General features: G+C 40.7%; 1 protein-coding gene across 7 annotated transcripts in view; it reads left to right on the top strand.

The window, feature by feature from the left end:
• GRAMD1C (GRAM domain containing 1C) overlaps positions 1-19,447 on the top strand; it is a 54,398-nt gene that overhangs the window by 23,209 nt on the left and 11,742 nt on the right. For 6 of the 7 annotated variants that reach the window (XM_075765797.1, XM_075765822.1, XM_075765778.1 and 3 more), the window contains 5 exons: positions 1,355-1,450; positions 2,654-2,734; positions 9,204-9,322; positions 10,450-10,570; positions 14,432-14,594. In XM_075765797.1, coding sequence (XP_075621912.1) covers positions 1,355-1,450; positions 2,654-2,734; positions 9,204-9,322; positions 10,450-10,570; positions 14,432-14,594 — 580 coding nt within the window. The remainder of the gene's footprint in view (positions 1-1,354; positions 1,451-2,653; positions 2,735-9,203; positions 9,323-10,449; positions 10,571-14,431; positions 14,595-19,447) is intronic. The other variant, XM_075765830.1, reaches the window with a different exon arrangement.

Below are 19,447 nucleotides of genomic sequence, written 5' to 3'. Positions count from 1 at the left end.
ATTGAACCTTAACTTGGTTTCATCTTGCATGTAAATATGAGCATCTAAGAATAGCTGAAGAGAACCTATTAATGACCTCTGCAAGCTCTCATATTGTGGTCTCTAGCTTTTGAATAGTATGAGCAAAAGTAGATATTTGTGATGTGCTGGCCCTCTATTTCTGTCAAAATAGATTGAGTTAAAACTTTTCATTCAAAGTGTTACATCTGCTGTAGAAATAGCATGAGGCAGTGAATGAGAAAGGGAAGGTAACCTAGTTAATAGGTGATGGAGATGTAGTAAAATGTTCTGCTGCTGCGAGACTGCTCATACCTTAAGAGATTAACTTAAATTCTATTGTGTGTGCTCTGAAGTACCCAGGACAGACAACAAATAGCTCATGTACTTAAGACAAAGAGGGGGTGTAGAAATGCTTAACTGAAAACCAAGCTTAATTTGACCAGATGGATTTGCTGATTGAATGTTTCTTATTATAGACTTGAGATTTTTTTTTAAATTCTCTTTGAAATTACACCCTTGAATATATATAAACTATTGAAAGACTGATTTTTTTTTTTTTTTCAGCCAAAGCAGCATATATCCTAGTAACCTGTTCCTACCTAGCAAAGTGATATCTTAAATGATATTTTAAGGCAATATGAGCTCATCAGCTACAATGCTAGAGCCAAGCTTTGGGACCTCCTTAGCAGTCTGTGTTGATGCAGAGAAAGTGGAGGACCTTCTGCATGCACAGCAAAAAGCAATATCCAACTGTATGTTCTTCCTTTCTCTAAGCTGAATGGCAGCACAGCCTTATCTTCAAGGGAAGGGGGTAGGCTGAATGGAAATGGCTTGTTGCAGCCAGTCAGACTATGCTTTTCTAAACAGAAACACTTCACGTACTAATACTCAAGGCAAACACACCCAAGCAGGAAGATTTCATTGCAGTGTCTGGACTGCAAATAAACCTTTGAAATTGGACTAGGTTGCAAACTTCTGTGAGATGACATAGACAAGATAGTCTGTTATCTGATCTATGTCCTGCCTTATGTATAGTGTACTGATTGGAATTGGCTTTCAGATCTGTGGTTGGGATTCTGAGTGTAGCTGAAAGAGTGGAAGGAAAGAAGAGAGTTACTTGCTTCCCTAGTCCTAGTATGAAAGAAGAATAAATTACACTGTCATCTTAACTTGCTTCTACTTTGGAATGCTTGCTGTTAAGGTTAGCAAGTGGAGCCAGTAGTTATCTTTGTGATCTCAACTGAATTGCATCCCAGGGTTTGGGGTTAGAGTTCCTCTTCCATGTTCTGTGATTTTGTAAACTTTTAGTCTTAAGAGTGACTCTTAATATGTCATTAAATCTGTTTCTGCTTAGATTTCTATTGCGTTGAAGGATATTACTTTCATGACAAAGGAGAAGACTGCTCGGCTCATTCCAAATGCTATACAAATAGCAACAAAAGGAGAGAAGGTGAAAACCTGTACTTAAATATGTTTGTGGTTTCGTGTTGTTTTTTTAATTATAATGTCCAGCACTGAGCACTTGTAGCTTTAAATGTGCATAAGTAACTTCTCTGTCAAATCTTTAAATGTAGTTAGGATTAGAAGATAGACTTAGTGTTTTGGTCCCTGTGCGTATTGACTTGATAATTCAGCTTTAGTTTGATTGCAGACTAGTGTTGATGCAGTAACCAGAAAGTAGAGAAGTTTTTTTCATCCTGCTGATTCTCAAAGGAAAGCCATTTGAAAACTAAAAGCTTAGGGCATGAATTCAGAATATGCATCCTTGAGTTTGATATTTTTTATGATCTCACTGGATTTAAAGTGCCCCTGGAAGAAAACTGCTGAAAACAAAGGGGCTATGATACAGGTTTCAAGGCATGGAGAAATCTACCCATAGAACAGGGAATCTTATATTCTGGGAAGTGTAGTTTTTGAGTGTATATTTGGAAAAACTGAAAAGCATGATTCAGAATCCTCTTATGTGCAACATGCTTCATGATACTTCTCCTGTCAATGCCTTGAAAATAATAATTCTTGATTGGATACAGAGAATAGTTTTTCAGGGTGAATCTGGAGCTGTTGTCTGTGAATGGACCGTGATTCCTCATATTTGGCTGTTCCCTCTCAATTCACTAAATATTAAATTTCATCATCAAGGAAGATAAACCTCTTTCTCTGCTAAACAAGCTTTCAAATGCGAAAGATTTTAATACTGCAAATGATGGATCTAATTTGATCTATTTTAATTATTTTAATTTCACATCTTCTAATGTAAAAAGATTAATAAAAGGAATATATGGTAAAAGGATGGAAAGGACTGTGGCCTGCAAGAAACAGACACGTGCATCTCTGATTTGTTCCACCTCCTATTGGAAGAATGGGAAAGATTTAACTGTGTAGTTAGTTGAGGGGGAGCTCTTCCTTTATGCCAAAGGTATAAATGCAAATAAATGCCCAGAAGAGCAAGTGTCTCTATATACTATGTGGATGTTGGGGAAATAACTCTTAGTTATTAAAAGTGATAAAAAGTGTGGAGTGTGAGGAATATGAGCCCAGTGTGAGAGGAGCATGCCAGTGCTGAAAACCTTAGCATTTTCAAGATAAAAGGGAGCATTCTGGGTTTCTTGAAAATACCTACAAGTGAGCTTTCTGCACCTTGTTTTTCCTGCAGTTTTTTTTCACGTCATTCAGTGCAAGAGACAGAAGCTATCTCAGTATCTTCCGCTTATGGCAGAATGTGTTGCTGGATAAGGTAAGCTTCTAAGTGCTGATCCCTATGCTTAAGTAACAAAACAATCTTTTTCTAATGCAAGCAGATGTGTCTCTGGAGGGTAAGAAACTTTCCTTAAGAAATTAGCTTTTTCTTTCTAACACAGAAATCTAATCTGATGTTCTCCTTTGATTCCTTGTAATTTAGATCCCAGATAAACTTCCCATCTTTTCCTTCTCATGCTGTCATCTACAACTTTGCTGTTAATGGAGCTTTTTGTCTTTGAAGATAGGTTGCATGCTTCTCTTTGCTACCAGCTCAAGCAGATATTACTAAATTGGCATGCATTTGCTTCACATTTTCTATGGCTAACTTGTGATCAAAAAGGCAAGATGCTTTTTCAGTGAAAGCTTTTTTCCTTTTAAGGCAAAAGCCAAAAGTCACCTTCTCAGATAAGTTAGCTGAACCTTTGCCAAGCAACTCATTACAACTCCCCTGACCTTGAATAAATGCAACAAAGGCAGGCTGTACGATATGATATGGAAGTGTATTTTGGCAACTTCTGCTAGTTAGCTTGATTTATATTGTAATTTGTGAACACTTAAGCTAATCTTACTTCTAAAAATGTACCAACACCTTTGTAGAACATCACTGTAAGTAATGCAATTCTTGTAAACCAATTCCTTCCTGTTTATGGCTCTCGTTGTTTAAATATTTCAACACAGTTGCAATTGAACACTGAAATAGCCGCATATAACTCTGCACTACAATGGTCCCCAAAGGCTTAAAGCTGTTGCACTACTTATATGTAGTGCGCACAAGTTTTTTTGTTAAATGAATTTTAAGGCAGACCAAAGGCACTTGCTGAAAATTAAGTGCCAGTTAAGGCAAAACTAATGTTTCCTGCAAATCTCGTATCCCTCATATCAAATACTAGTTAACTGTAACATCATAACCATTTTGCCATGAATCCAGCAGTAGCACTGCAAAACGCAGAATGTACTATGTCATCTTTTGACTGAAATTAACCTTGTTTTCTTTTGTTAGGCAAAGTTTGTCAGGAATGGTAATTAACTTATTCAGGTGGTTAATTTGTGGTGCTGGAGGGTGAATGTATGGGCATTCAGTTATACAAACCTATCCTTGGGGCTGGAACAGATGCACCACACTTTGTGCTGTTCAGTATCAGCTTTTCCTGTGCATTTCTACTCTTTGCCACTGAAATGAGTGCCACATTAGGAGCATTTTTTCACTTCAGAGCAGTAACTAAAGGATAGATATGAAAGTAGGAGCCATGGATTGCATGTAAGATGAAATTAAGCCAGCAGGTTTTAGGGACCAGTGCGTCTGAGTAGCTTGGGAACTCTCATTCTTTCTGTCTAATCTTGCTATTGGCTTTCTTGCATCGTTGCTGAAGTACGTTGTTAAGTCTGTTATGTGAATTTCTGCTTGGAGTTCTCAGTTGCAAAATGGAGCATTGCTATGAGGTGTATGTAGGTTGGGTCTTTTTACGGTGGTATGTTTGGAGCTGCTTCTTGAAACAGGATTTCTGTCAGGTTGAGCTCCTACTTTTGCAATGTAGTAGAGACGTCTGATTCTCCGCTAGAATGTGTTTTGAGTCACCTATCGGTCTGCTTTATGATTCTTTACTGCTTAACCAAGCTATAGAGGGCTACTGAGGCGGTGGAAAGTAGAAACTGAAGTTGCTAGAGCTGGATCCACTGACTCCACTCCAATGACAGCTGTCCACTGACCTGTTCCTAAAAGAACGCCCTTACTGCATCCAAGCAGTTTTATTGCTTTCTTGCCACCCGTGGCAGGCACAGCATACATCTGAAAGATCTCATATGTCTGAGGCTCTGGCATGGTATGCAGTACCCTGAGTATGTGAAGCCTGGTGTTTCTGGGCTCCAGTGATCAAAGAGATCCCATCAGAATTGGATAGGCTTGTGACAAAACCCCCAAATCTCACTCTGGAATCAGTTCTAAAAGGAGCTGGTTTTAATATTTTTCTCTTGAAATAACTAAATTACCCACAGGCTTTAAAATATTTAGCTATCTGGAGCACATCTGCTAGACCCGGAGATGACATCCAACTGTTAAATTATGAAATAAAGTCCTTCTGGTGTGATCAGAAGTGTAACTCTGAATGCAGCTGTCACAGTGCTGGTTTGCGCCACCTGATGGTGGATAATCCCCAATTTGCACGATTTGGATCCAGAGGAGTAGAATTGCAATTGCTTCAAATCGCGTTTGTAGAGAGGTCACTTTCAGTCACTGGCTCTGCCCTCTTCAGTGTTTCCTGGGCATAGATTTCATGTTACAAGGTCTTACCCCTGAAGAGTGACCTATCTGCTTTACCTGATATACCTGAAGCATTCACCACCTGCAGAACTTCTTGGTAGGGTCAGCATGCCCTTTCCCAGATCTCCATCTTGTGGCCATTCTGCCTTGTACGTCTTAAGTATTGCATGTCCTGGACAGTTGTACAAGTAGTCTTCTGTAAAGTCTGCCTTTCTATTGGAATGACTTGCATTGTGTAAGAAAAACAGTAAATGGTTATATGCTATTCCATGCCTATGCTCACTTTGGCCGTCAAGATGTTCTCCCCAACTTTGTGTCACGGTTCTGACAGGATTCCAGATCCCCTTAGCTGAGTTGTAATTCTCTAACTCATAGCTTCTCCTTCAGATCTTGCTCAGAGTACAATACTGTGCATTTGGTGCACTCCAACTTTGGTTCCTCTGGGAATCAGTGGATACCTTCTTAAGAAGGTAGTTTCTTAAGCTTTTTTTTTTAAATGTCCATGTAAACACTTTTTCCTTTCAAGGAAAATTCCACTTTTTCCCCCCCATTCCTATTGCAAAATGTGCTCAGAGTCTCTTAGGCTTTTACCTTGCCATTGTTTTTTTAAATGTTCTTGGGCAAAGGGGAAGCATCATGGAAAATAAGGAGTCATTAATGTAGGTCTGGAAGAGACATGACACCAGTCTTGATAAAACAGATAGCTGCTTCCACATCCACTGAGGCTTTCAATAATACATCAGTTTATAAAATCAGCCAGAATTCCTGTTTTTCAACAGGCTTTCCAGATTGGTAAAACAAGTTTAATAATGGCTGCTATTGACAGTAAGACCAATGCCATTTATACTTTTGCTTTATTATCTTAAAGCTTATGGGTGTCAAATATCCTTCCAGTTTAAGGGAAAAGGAACAAATTAAAATCTAATTAGGCAGGTCATTCAAATCCCAAACAAACACAGTGCTCCTTATTTCTAATGGAACAAGATCTTAATCAGTCTCAATTCCCATGAGTCCTCTTCCTTAGAGTTGGATTTAATTTCCTATTGTTCTTCTTATACTTTGCTGGGTAGAGATTTGCACCTGTCTCCAGAGACATTGTAGCAGGTAAGTCTAGAGGTGTGAGAATGGAGCAGAATTTCTGATGAGCTGGGCTTCTTGTGGCAAACATCTACCAGGACAGCAGTACTGTCTTCCCCACAGCTTCTCAGGGAAGGGTCAGTTTGCACCCTTGCGTGCCAGAAGAGTTGTTTAAGAGATCAAAGAGAGCTTGGGTTGATTCTGATAGTCATGCTTGGGCAGTTACAGGGGGAGATTGCTGTTTTCCCTTGTGAACAAGCAATCAGACAAAATTCCACATCAGAGTTGCCTGGTGGGAGTGTGGTGTGTGGTGGAGTAAACCAGTATGGAGTGTCTGCATCTGTCCGTAGGGGGTAAAAATCAGCGGCTTCACTTACATCAGTGGTATTCTGTAGTATTGCTTGTGCTGTGCCACCAGTTTGTCTAGCGTGAAACAAAGTAGTGATGTTTCATGCTCCCAGTTAAAAAGACAGAAAGGTGTCCCAGCTGCTTCTTGTAGCCTTTGTTTCTGTATACAAAGAGAACTGAGGAAAAACCCGGCACAGAAGAATGGGCAAAGTAATTCCTGTTCAGATTTGGCTTTTCAAGCTTCAGAGCTTCTCAAACTGTCCTCTCAGAAGCCGAAGTCTGACCCAGAAAATTTGTGCCCTTCTCTGCCTTCAGAACTAATCCTTTCTCATATAATAAAGCGAGTCTGGTTTGATCTTGGGCTGTGACCATTAACAACTTGCTATATCTAGCTGAGCTAAGAATAATTGAACAGAGTGCAAGAATCCTGTTATAGCAGCAGAAGTTGGTAACATTGACTTCATAAAACCTCAGGATCAGCTTTATAGATCCCTATAATGCATAGCTGAAAGTTTCTCTGTTTTCCTCAAACCATTGAGCTCTCTGTACAAGGGCAGTCTCACCTGCCCAAACTGGTGCAGAAGATGCTAGTGAATTTAATTAGCGACATTAGCTATTTCCCAGTTATTTTCTTATGACTGGAAATAAAGGCACTGGCAACATTGGGTAGCTGAAGTGAAAGTGGCTTTGTCTTTTAATTTCTGGTTGAAAGGTGTGCTATCTAAAGATATACCTCAGTCATATTTTGAAACCATGTAATACCTACTCCTGTTTTTAGCCATTTAATTAAAACAGCTGTAGGTAGTTGTTTGTGGTTATGAGTTTACTGCTCCAAAAGACAGCATGCCTGGGGAAAGTAAGGCAGCTGTATGTTGATGCATGTGTTTTTTAGCACTACATTGCTTCGTGGAACAAACCCCCGTGGCAGAGGGAGGCCACATGAGCTGTTGTGACTCTTGCTTTATATGTGTGTGTTTTGTATTTTAATGTTTACTTTGTCCTCGGTAGGATTAAATACCTTGAAACTGATCTCTACCAATAGGATGCTTGTGCCAGCCGCTTTCTGGAAAGCCTGAAACCTTTTTGTGTTGGAAAATACCCGAAGGAAAAACACCTCTTCCAGAGCGGTGGAGAACAGCTATGTGCCGAACTGGGCTGAGTTTGCCCTGACCCTCGCACGCTCTCCCCCCGTTTTGGGGGGCTGGGAGGCACTCTTACGATGCAGTGCTGGGGTCCCGCATCGAGGGTGCAGAGGGACACCCGGGGCCGTCCTGGCGACGGTGACAGGCGCTGCGCGATGCCCGCCATTGCCCCGCTCCCTCCCCGTCGCGCCGGGGAAGGCGCTGCCCCGGCCCCGCTCACGGGAGCCGCCGCCGGGCGGGCGGGGGAGCGGCCCCGGGTTGGGGAGCGGCCCCGGGTTGGGGAGCGGCCCCGGGTTGGGGAGCGGCCCCGGCCGGGCCCCGCCGCCCGGCAGGAAGTGGGAGCGCGGCGGCACCCGGCGAGGCCGGCGGTGTGGCGGGAGCGGCGCTGCCCGGCGGGGCGTCGTGCGGGGGGAAGCGCCAGGTTTGTCGCGGTGCGGGGCGACGGAGTGCGGCCGGGGAGCGGGTGGGTAGGTGGGTGCCGGCAGCACCGGGAGGGAGCGCCGGAGGTGTGTATGGGCGCGTATTTACCTTCCTGCTTGTGGGTCAGCTTTATTATGTCTGTCTAAAATTGCGGGTAGTATAACACTCTACAGGTGGAGCAAGGAGGTGGAGAGGATCATTTAAAAGCCCTTTAAATAATGCATGGGTATTTAATGTGATCATTTCATGCAAATAGTAAGCAGTACTTGTGTTACTGCCTCATTAGCACAGTTCTGTTCCCTTGATCAATATGGATTGTGGCTGAGGCACATTTTCCAGTGTGGTGTTTCTTTTTTAAGATTGCTAGTATTGCTCTCTGAGCTCTGTTGAGTCCCAGAACCTTATTACTTTCTTTCTTTTTTTTTTTTTTTTTTAGCCCTTTACAGCTGAAGTGGACTTTGAAACTAGTTGCTTACACTGCCGATATGAGTTTGTCGTACTACTTCCTGACTTTCCTGATGATCTGACAGAACTTAAATATATCCCACTAGCTGTGAGAAGCAGGGCAAGGAGATTATAGAGAAAGAGAAGATTAGCTAGTGATGAGTCAAGGTAATACTGTTGCTCAGCAAATGCAACTATTTTATGTAAAGGGACTCTGGCGTCATTCCAAAGTGAAGACCTCCTGTCCCACCTTGGCAAAGTGGACTGTTGGCTGACCTAGACAGTGCTATCTGTAGTAACTGAAACGCTAGCTTCTCACCATTTGTAAAGTGCTCTGAGCATCCTGAGGAAACAGGCATGTATCTATTAGGCAGTTTGTTCAAGATCAAAAAGGGAGTCCCTGGCTGTCTACTAGTTAGTGGTATTGTGCTGTATTGAGTGAAATTCAGGAGGGAGCTACCTTGCAGATATTTGTGAAAATGCTGGTGACACGTGAAGAAGCAAGTAGTGGCCACAAGCGTGTGTTTTCTGGAAAAAACAATTTTTCTCATGTCTGATGTTATTGATTGAACAGTGATGGGTTGGGAATATGTAGTAGACAGGAGTACAGTTCCCCAAAATGCTGAAATCCAATCTTGAAATGTAATACCTAAATGCTTTCAGTCCTTGTCAGAATTGAGGTTAAAGGCTGTGGCGTAATTAAAACTTCTTACTGTTTTACCTCCTGTGCTTTACTGTCCCATACCGTGGTTCTTGACTAGCTTGCTTTCTTTCAGCGGCTGACCAAGCAGGAATTCTGGCAGCTGGTGCACCAGAGCTATGGCTCTGAGCTGGGCCTGAACAGTGAGGAGATGGAGAGCTTCCACTCATCGTCTGAGGACAATGGGCAGTCTCGGTAAGGAGAGCCTATAAAGTTTATTGAAATACGCAGGGATAAGTAGTGTCCTCTTTCTTAGAAATTATTTTTCCAAAGTGCTGCTATAGTCTTACCAGAAGGGTTAAGCCTATAGTAAAAGGATACAGAGAACAGAGTGTGCATTAAAAATATAATTGTGTTCATTGCCTAAAACAGGAGGAGCACAGCTGACGCCCCTTAGAGGAGGGAGACAGGAAGACCTTGTTCTCCCAGGATCTCCTTGGGGATATCAACAGGATGGCTTAAATAGCAGCTTTTTCTCATGATGGTATCTAGTCAGGATCTGAATGCCCTTCAACAATATGGAAGGGCTGAATAGAATGGAGCTATATATGATGTTCGCACACTTTTCCTCTCCTCTATGGAGACTGAAATGCTTGCTTTGCTTTGGTATCCTGATGTCTGAGGTCTTAGCTTATTTTTGTTGTGCTCAGTTTGAATTAGGAAGCTGGGATAATCTAACTGTATGTGGATTTTTTCAACAGTTGCCTTGATTTCTTGGAACAAATGTGAACTAACTTATGAGCTGCCAGTGTCAATCTAGTAACAGGGCTTTAATTTTTGTATCTGTATGTAAATAAATATGGCTCTGCAAAACTGAACAATGTGATTTATGTCTCTCTTCAATCCTGTGTTATCCAAGTATGCTTGCCAGAAAAAAGTATCTGAAGTTCACTGCAAGCTTCAAAAGATGTCCCATTAAATACTTCCTGGTTTGGGTTTTTTTCCTGTTAAAAATGCACTACTCTGCAACTCTGAGGTAAAGGATGCAGGAAAAAATTCTTGTCCCAAGCTTTCTTGAAACATTTTCTTTCTAAATCTGTTCTACCTCTGTTTCCTCTTTTCCCACACCACTGACTTTATCTCTGATTCACCATTGCTTGGTTTTACTAACCTTATGGTTAGAAGCTGAATCCTTTTGAAAGGTGGCTGGGTGAGAGAAATGGCCTGAGAGATTAATGAGCTGGACGTAGGGAAAATGAGTTGGTAGTTTTTCATACTAGCTGAACAGCCACAGTTGGAATGCAAAAATCATGTACGAGAAGCTTTCTCAGATTTTTCAGCACTTATATCTCCAAAGATATCTTCCTTTTTAATTTGGACAGATCCAGCATTTGTGATGATTCTGGAGAAAGGGATGAAAAACTACCTAAAATGATTGGTTTAGTTCGGGAACCCACACTTCAAACAGAAGGAGAGTCACTCAACAGACACGCATTGCCAGGAGTAAGTGCTGACACAGCCTTTCTTGTTATTTGTAACTGATAAGCGTATACGCTTCACTTGTATACTCTAAGCATAGGATGCATGGGGATTGTAACTTCTAAGAAGCCTGTGAAAATGCATAATAGTCTAGGAGATTTTCACATGAGAAATTTAATATGAATATCTTCAGGTGTCAAGAATGTTTATTGACTTTGGAAATGAACAAACTTCTGTATAAGAGAATATTCGTGGTGTGAGTTGCAGCAACGTTCTGTCATTAATTCACTGCATAACCTGGTTAGAATGCTGAGGCTTACATCCTGGTCTCTTTTTTGTTTGCTTTGTTTAAAAGCAAAATTAACTGTATTTTATCCACCTTCCTAGGGACCATGTGTGTTTTTATGCAAGTGCTTTATGAAAGTAATGCTTTTGTGCACTTTCAGTGCTTTCTTGCTTGTGCTATTTGTTGTTTAAAAAATATCTCGTCTTATACTTCTGTCTTTCCTATAAATGAGATTTATTAGAGGGTAGTTAATGCTGTGTTATCCTTGCCTTCAAAGGTCAATTAGTCTGTTGTTGTGAATATATGAAACTTTATTTAAGTTTGGGGAAATGTTTCAGAAGGAAGCGGGGGGGAAAGCACCTTTGATGTAATAAAGATGAGTTTTCCCTTAATGCCTTGGATTAATTGAACAAGCATGGGTGCTTCACTCATGATGATGTATGAATTTGTGAATGTATTTGGTTGGGAGGGCAAGCGTGTTATTAGTGGTATCTGAGGTGCATGCACAGTGTCTCACACATTTGCTGGGACTCCTGTGTGTAGTTGTAGTCCTAAAAGGTTACATTTTCTCTTGGCTCATAGATACCCCCAAGGGAAAGACTTTAGAAAAGCAAATAAAGCAGTAAAGCATTTCTTATAAACTTCACTAGGGTTGGGTACTTAATTGCTGTTTCTGCTTTGGAAAATTTGAGGAGGGAAGAAAGGAGATGCTTGTGATAGGTTTTTACTACGATATAAATATTCTGGCTTTTGTCACTTCCTAAAACTGATCAGGAGGTTGAGCAGGCTTAAATGGTTTGCCAAAATCCAAGTTAATGGCTGGAGACTTATACCCAGCAAACAATATTGGTTCGTCAGATGTTAAAAGCTTAGTTAATCAGATGATGGGTATCCCTCATGGAAATACTAGCAGTATAAAACAAGATTTTTGGAGAGCTGTAAGGGAGGCCTGCGGATACTGCTGGAATATGGGCTCTTTAGGATACTACCCAAGTAGCCTTGGACTTGTAAGTCTTATTTGCACAAGAACAAGCCATTTAAAAATAATTGCTCTGCCTGGAAAAGTGTTTTGTTTGCCTACTGGGTGCCATACCCAAAGATGTCTCTTGCAGCTGCTAAATCTAATAGGGCATGTTGGTAAGCAGCACTGCCTAGGGATTTGGTCTATATGGAAGAAAAAATGCTAGGATTCTCCCTTGAATAAACTGCTTTTTAAAAGTCCTTTTAATTATAGTGCAAAAGTGCAATCTTGATAAATGCATAGCTGAATTGTTTAGTTTACTGTTTCAGTGTAACTAAAATACATAAAGATTGTGTTCAGCTATACATGTCACTTGGCACTTCTCAAGAATGTCGACACGCTCTCCACAACCCCAGGATTACAGCATATGTTGTAGAAGCACAGGGGCAATAGGAGGAGACAGTAGCGCTTAAAAGGTATTTATCAAAAACCATGGCACTGATGGCACAAAACACGTTTAACCCCTTCTTTCCTGCCTCTGATAGGCAAAGTAAGTCCCAGAGCTCTTTTCAGAGGGACGTCTGTAGTGATGGAGGTGTTGGCTATGTAGTACTTGGTTTGTCTTGGAAAAAAATATTGACAATAGTTGTCCATAGTTGATTAAAGAAAGTCTGCATGCAACACCATTCATGGCATGCCTGCTTCTCTTAAGTGCCATTCATCACAATGTGGGAACCACCTTATTGCCTGTCTGAATCAACCATCTTTGTCCCTCCAGCACTCATAGGGAGACCTTAGAGCCTTTTAGTCCCAGAGCCTGCTATTCATGGTTAAAAAAAAAAAAAATCTGAAAAGCCTTGGCACAGAGCTCAGGTGATAAATACACTTAAGGAAGAAATTATACATCTTTAATTCCAGCTGACATTACTCTTTAGGGAAAAAGCATTACTCTTGGGGGAGGTTGGCAGGGAGAAACAAGAAAACCATGTTGGAGTTAATCAGTTATTCCAAAAGCTTCAGCATGCATCTCTTCCCTGACATCACAAAAGGCTTTTTTGTAGGAGCTGTTGCTCTAGGCTTCTGACTTGAGCCTGACTTTCCTGCTCTGTGCATGGCATAGTGGGGGCTGCTCTATGTTGCTGGTGGGAACTCCACCTGTTCACCAGATCCCTAATCTTTATCAGAATGCTATAAGAGTTCCTTAAATTTGTGCTGGATCTGTGTCAATTTTTAGACTGTTTAACCACAACAAGCTCCTTTCTGACTTCCATTTGTATTGGTACAGTATTTTGACATGAAAATGTTGGTTCTGTCCTAGTTCCTCACACTCGGTTGTGTGACTGAGTATAAATTCAGGCATAGTAGCTCCTTTCAACAGGAGAATTTAACTGATCTGCTTTTCTGATGCAATGTTCCCTTCTTTGACCTTGACGGAGTATTTTTGCCTGCTTATACTGCAGTCAAATTCATGCCTGTCTCTGTTTTCCAGCCACCCACCTCCTGCTAATAGCCCTCAGTTGCACAAAAAAAGTAGATGGTCTTTATTTTTAAAAAAGCCAAGAAGTACAGGAAGTACACGATGACTATTTAAGGAGCGGATGCTCTTGGTTTTTTTGAATCAATGCTGAATAATCTTTAGGGATGATGGTATTGCAGATGAATCAGAACTACTCAACTGAGGAGCCCTGATCTTATTTATTATGGTCTGTGTTGTACTGCATGTGGGGGGCTGTACTTCCTTTGATCGCAGCTCTTCCACTGGAGGCAATGGGAGCTTTGAGGAGAGGTTTAGAATGAAAGCTACGATTCGTAGCTAGTAGCTAAGCTTTTTTGGTGGTATTTTGAGATGTACAAACCTTATGCATATAGTCTCACTAGAAATTACTTCTTGAAGTGTTCAATGGAATGTAAGCTTAGCAGCCAGTTATTATAGTTTAGGGTTAAGAGCTGCATCATTGATTCAGTGACTGGCATTTTGGGGGATGTCCTGCTTATATATTGGAGATGGCAAATGATAATCCACTGCTTTGTTTCTGAGAAGTAACATTTTGTAGGTAGGATGGCTCTGCGCAGTATTTTGAAACTTAACCTTTTTTTTGTCAAAGGTTAATGGAGCCCTATAAAACAAGAACACCTTTTAAATATATAATTGGGATGATCTAATCTTCCTGAAAAAGGGAGGCTCTGCCTATTTCATTGTGCTTCCCCTCAGGATTGTTGGACCCCTTGCTCAACTGGCAGGAAAAATCTAACATGATCTATAAAAAAAAAAAAAATAAATCTGTGTGAGGGTAACTTATAAATGCTAGTGTTGATGCAGGGAAGGGGACACATGCAGGTGTGTGCAAGGGGCCTGGTTGGAGAGTAAACTGTCCCTTTTGAGGCAGCTCTAGGTATGACAGTACAGATGACTTAGTCTGTCCCTTGTTACCAGGGTAAAGTGAAAGTTTGAAATAGAGGAAGGGAGGTTGGCTGGGGTAGAGGAACAAGGGAGAAACTAGTGCTTCATTGTGTGGTAATTGAGCAGATAGAACTTGTGGCTTCCTTTATGTAGCTTTCTTCCTTGAAAGTAACTTTTGGGTTTTTTTTTCCTTAGTCTGTGATTACTGATGCATTTTTTTTCTCTTGATTGTCTCAGGTGGAGGAGTCCCCAAGTGAGAAGCAAATAAAGAAGAGCCCTCTTCCATCTTCTGAAAGAAAATCTGTTAAGCTAGTCAGGAGCAGGTCTCTAGAAAAGTCCTTGGACCTGAATGAGAATGAAAATCTTCCAGAGAAGAGCAGTGCCTCAGATAGTGAAGAAGGTAAATCTCTTAACAATTGGGATCTGTAAGACAACCTGACTCTGGTGTTTCATCTGTTGTGGAGCAAGTTAAAGAACTTTCTGATCTTGAGCAAACAAAAGTTTCATATTTGTTTCACAGAATTGCAGCAAAACCATCTTTGTATCTTATTTAGTTTCTGGGGAGAAAAAAAGAAAAAGTTGTTGGGGGATGTTTAGAATGAAAACAAATTTGTGGTTTTGCTTTTTCTCCTTTGGTGGGTAAAGAGCTGCTAGCAGTTTAAAAAAAAAAATTCTTCACAGTGTGGTGGTGTTTGTTCGCTTTCCATGTTCTCACAGGTACTTAAAATATTTTTTTCCTTTGTTTTCACTTCTTGGGAACTGAGGGAAAACATTTCAGGCTGTTTTCCAGTTTCTGAAAGATTCCCCTGCCCTCTCCAACCCCCATTCTTTACATTTCTGCTTTCTTAAGGCATATGGGCTTCAATGTTATTGATGGAGTAAACTGAGAAACTCACTGAAAGTCCAGGCAAGACAACTTCCCAGCTTTCAGAATTTTATTGTACGTATTCTGACTCTGAAGATGAAAAAACCTTAACATGTATCTTGGAGCAGCTTATACTTTGTGTGCCAACAGAGTTAGTATCTCAATGGATCCTAATATACTATCTTCATAACTCATATCTCATTACCCAGTATAAGATGAGGAGAAACTTCGATACCACAGTAGTGTAGAAATTGTAACCTGGCTATTAACATGCTTCCTTTCCTCTCCTCACTGTAGGAGAGAGAAGCATAGCTGTATGTCTCATTGTGGTTTTGGTATGAGTGTTTTTGCTATATCCTGGGGAGAGAGTAACGCTGGAGTGTGCCGTCTACCCAGGCTGGATGACAGTGAGACTTGTGCTGAGGTCTGTGGGTGCTTGTTCTGTGGTCCCACAGTAGCGTCTGAACAAGTTCTTGCTCTAACATGAGCTTTCACTTACCATGGGGAACTTCTCTGTGCCAAAGGGCTGTTCAAACAGCTCGCTGAAGTTGTGGTGGATGTTTGTGAAATATCCCAGTCTTGGACTGTGTAAATGTCTTTAAAACAAGGTGTGCACAACCATCGGTTCCAAAGCTGTATAATGGTGTGCAAATGACGGACAGAAAAGCTCAATAGTAGCAGTGTGCTCAGTAGCAGCTGAGTATTTTTCATATGCAAAGTGATAACTTATTTCATCACCTGTTGGCAGGAATAGAACAGTATAGTTAATTGAGGCCAGTTCTTAATCTGGCTGAGAAACTTTGCATCTCATCTTTTCAGAGTTGGCAGCTGAAGCTGCTTGCAGGTGTCACTGTGGTGGGATCACTGAGGTGTCTGGGAAAGCTTTCAAAGTCATGGATTGAATTGGCCACCTGCAAGTTGTGACTGTTGCCTGAGGATATGCTTTATATTCAACTAACTTTCATTTTGCTCACTCACACTGCTGCTGTGTTTGCTTTAGTTCAGATTCAACTTGATGCATGTCAGGTTGTACCATTTTTGTGAACATACCTACTTGAACAGGCTGCTGTTTATACCATACTCCTACACACTTAACAAGCTTCACAAATTGTTTACTCCATCACAGGTGTAACTCTTAAAGCAGCAGAAAGTTTTGGCCCTCAGATGTTTTAGAAACCTGGTGGGTCTTGTATCTTCTGGATTTTTTTATGCCACAGATCTCCAGTGAAACTGGTTGAAAATAGTTCTGTTGTCTTTCATGCTGCTGTTTGCCTAAACAACAGCAGTAAATACTCCCTGTCATCCCAGCATTTCTAATGTTGAGTAAACAGAGCATATTAAACTGGAGATGTCTCTTTAAGAGAACTGACTTCATGCTGCTTTTCTTACTTCTCCCTCCCTCCCCCAAGACTAGTCTCTTTTTTTTTTATTCAGAGCAGGATTTTCTAGTCTCACAACATTAATCTTTTCTGATTCCCTTCTTCATGCTTAGAATTCTTTTCTTCTGTTTTTCTGTCTGTTTTCTATTGCAGTTACCCCACACTCTTACAAGGTGAATTCCTTCATGCAAATGAAACTAGCTTTCCCACATGGCAAAGGTTTACCTATGCAGTTAATCTCTCTTGTGTCCCCTGGGTCATGCTCAGGCTGCCCATGGAGGGGTACTGGCAAATAAGGTGAGGGGCAAGCTCAAGACTGTTGTTCTCCAACTCCAGGTCCACCTGACACCCAAAGCTGGAATGCCAGAGCCTTAGCAACACTAGTTCCCTTGCCCCAAGCAATTCTCACATTGCTTACTGGGGGATGGGGGTATGCTTCTCAATGTGTACCACTGGCCTATTGAGCTGCATCTTGGTGCTTTTGTTCAGTTTCATAAATTGGAGTATAAATCTCGAGCTATGACAAATTTTTGGCTAAGCTAAAAATTAATATCTGCAGTCTTGATTCTGAATTTCAGAAAACAAATTCTAGTTCAAGCACAGAATATATATTTCCAAAATAGAGCCAGGAGATCTGAATTTCCTCGAATGACTCTTTTTGTATGTAGAGTTTCTATGTGCAATGACAATGTTCAGCAGCATAAAATACTTCAAAGAAGGAAGGGGGGAAGCAGGAAATTGGAAAACAGTCTTTTCTGTTAGAAAGCTTTACTGTATATGGGAACATTATAAATTCCTGATCTCCTTGCATAACTTGACACTTACTGTATTGTTTCTATTTGTATTAATAACCACCTTTAAATGTGTGGTCTGCAGGAGAGCATAACTGCTTGTACTGTAGTGCTGTGAGATGAGTACAGGGGTGGCTTGACTTGTCTTGCAGATAGGGATATATGGGGCAGAAAATGTTTGAAATACAGGGTGGCTGAAATTAGTTTAGCCCTGGTTTTTGTTTTGTTTTTTCCACCAAGATATGAAATTGTGGATATACAATGTATATAAGGAGGAGTAGCCCTGTTATGTTGGCATTTTAATCAAAATAACAAAAGCATGTATTCTATTGAATATATTAACTACCAATTATTTGCTTTGGGGTTTGGAGGATATATGTTTGAGTTATCTATAGGCAAAAGGCATAAGTTTGGGGCTTTTTTTTTCTTGTGAACTGGAAAAAGCTAGTCTTGTCACAGTACTTAGTGCTCTTTTAAAGTATAGGAGAGCTCTTTGATAGTGGTTGGTATTACTGATACAGTCTTTAAACAGATGGTGTCTGGAACATGTTCACTCTAGGAATTGTTTTATTGACTTGATTTCAGGTGTATCTGGTTAAAGGCTCCTACCTGTATATTCTTCGTGGAGTGTGCAATTTTTCCCCATCACCAGTGGCACAGAAATCTTCAATAATGCCAAGATTTGCATATATACTTTTTTCCTCCTGATCCTCCCCCCAACTCTGGAGTGGAAGAATCAGCTGTCTTATTTGTTTGATAGCCTCTGCTCTTATTGGTTCACCTTTCTTAACTTGCTTGTGGTGTGCGTAACAGGAATTTTAAGAACACTTTTTTCCTGCCTCCTTTACCCCCCTTCAGTTTTCTGTCTCTTGTCTTGCACTGCAGATGTTTTCAAACCTCTGCAATCACTGGTGCATAATGGTATTCTATTCAAACAATATTTCACAGCTTGCCTTGCAGTGATAAAAATGACCTTATGGAAGTGCAAGGCAATAGTGGGGGAGGGAACAGACTTGCTGCCTTCATGCTGAACCAGGTCACTTTAGGTAATACGTTTGCTTCTGGATTTTAGGGTCCCCAGGGATCCTCACCTGAAGTCAGCATAATCTCATGTTCTCTTATCAGACAGTAGCTCCAATTCATCTATAAATGTATTCAGGCTAAGAGTTAGTGGTTGATAATTGCACATTGTTGAGGAGTTAGAACAGCATTAAAAGTTTAGGAGTTAGATTGATATCTAGATACCTGCACAAAACGTTTTTTCCATAAACAGTATTTCTAAGCCAATCCAAGGTAAAATGCTTGATGTTGCTCTAGTATTGAGATAAATGAAAGGGAGGTAGGTTTACCTGTGTGAGTTAAAATAAACGAAACAGTAGAGAAACATGCATAGTCATATCTAGCAGAGATGAGTGGTTAAAGCTTTCTATTCTGTTCAGATTGCAAGTGTGTAGTTTGCTATGCTACTGTTTCTGCTCGCTGCTTCATCTAGGATTTCTACAGATAAACTTTGAGAAGCCCAGATGGAAGTGACTTGAAGCTTGTCAAGCTCTCAGTGTATGCAGTGACTTGTTTCCACAGAAGTGGAACTCACAGCAGCATTCATACATGCACCTTCCAGACCTATCATCTGAAAGACTTCCAGGCTTTCTGGAAAACAGTTGTTTGAATCCTAGCATCTGAAGTGGCTCATGGGCTTGATGCATCAACCCAGTTTCAGCTTGGATTTTCTGAAAATACTGCTTTATGTGATAACACCATTTTAAAATTTTTTTGTTTATTTATTCCAAGATTTGAGAGGGATTGTAAATAAAAAACATATTTCTCAATAGATACTCTCATGCACTTGGCACTTCATTGATTATTCCTTATTAGACACATGACTAGATAGTGTAGGCAAATCAACTACAAGAAACTTTGTGCAGACCCATGAATGCTCTTGCTTAAGACTCAGTACAAGGAGGACAGGCTTCATGCTTGAAGAGTAAAATCTCAGTAGCAAGGTCTGCACCGTAAGGTAATTATGATATGCTTAAAGCCCGTGCATTGGTTGCTGTGGCTTACCAAATTACCTCACATCAGCAGAAACATAGAAGCTGTCCTCAGGTGTTTCAGGTGAACATAAAGTTGTGTCATTTAGCTAAGCCTCACTGGGGCAAAAGTAACTTGTATTATCTTGTATTTGCAAAGACATATACAAATAGCTATCAAAGCTTAT

The sequence above is a fragment of the Balearica regulorum genome, chromosome 1 (assembly GCF_011004875.1).
Source record: "Balearica regulorum gibbericeps isolate bBalReg1 chromosome 1, bBalReg1.pri, whole genome shotgun sequence".
NCBI classification, from domain to species: Eukaryota; Metazoa; Chordata; class Aves; order Gruiformes; family Gruidae; genus Balearica; species Balearica regulorum.
Note: the sequence above shows the minus strand (reverse complement) of the source record. Positions and strands in the feature narration are given on the sequence as shown.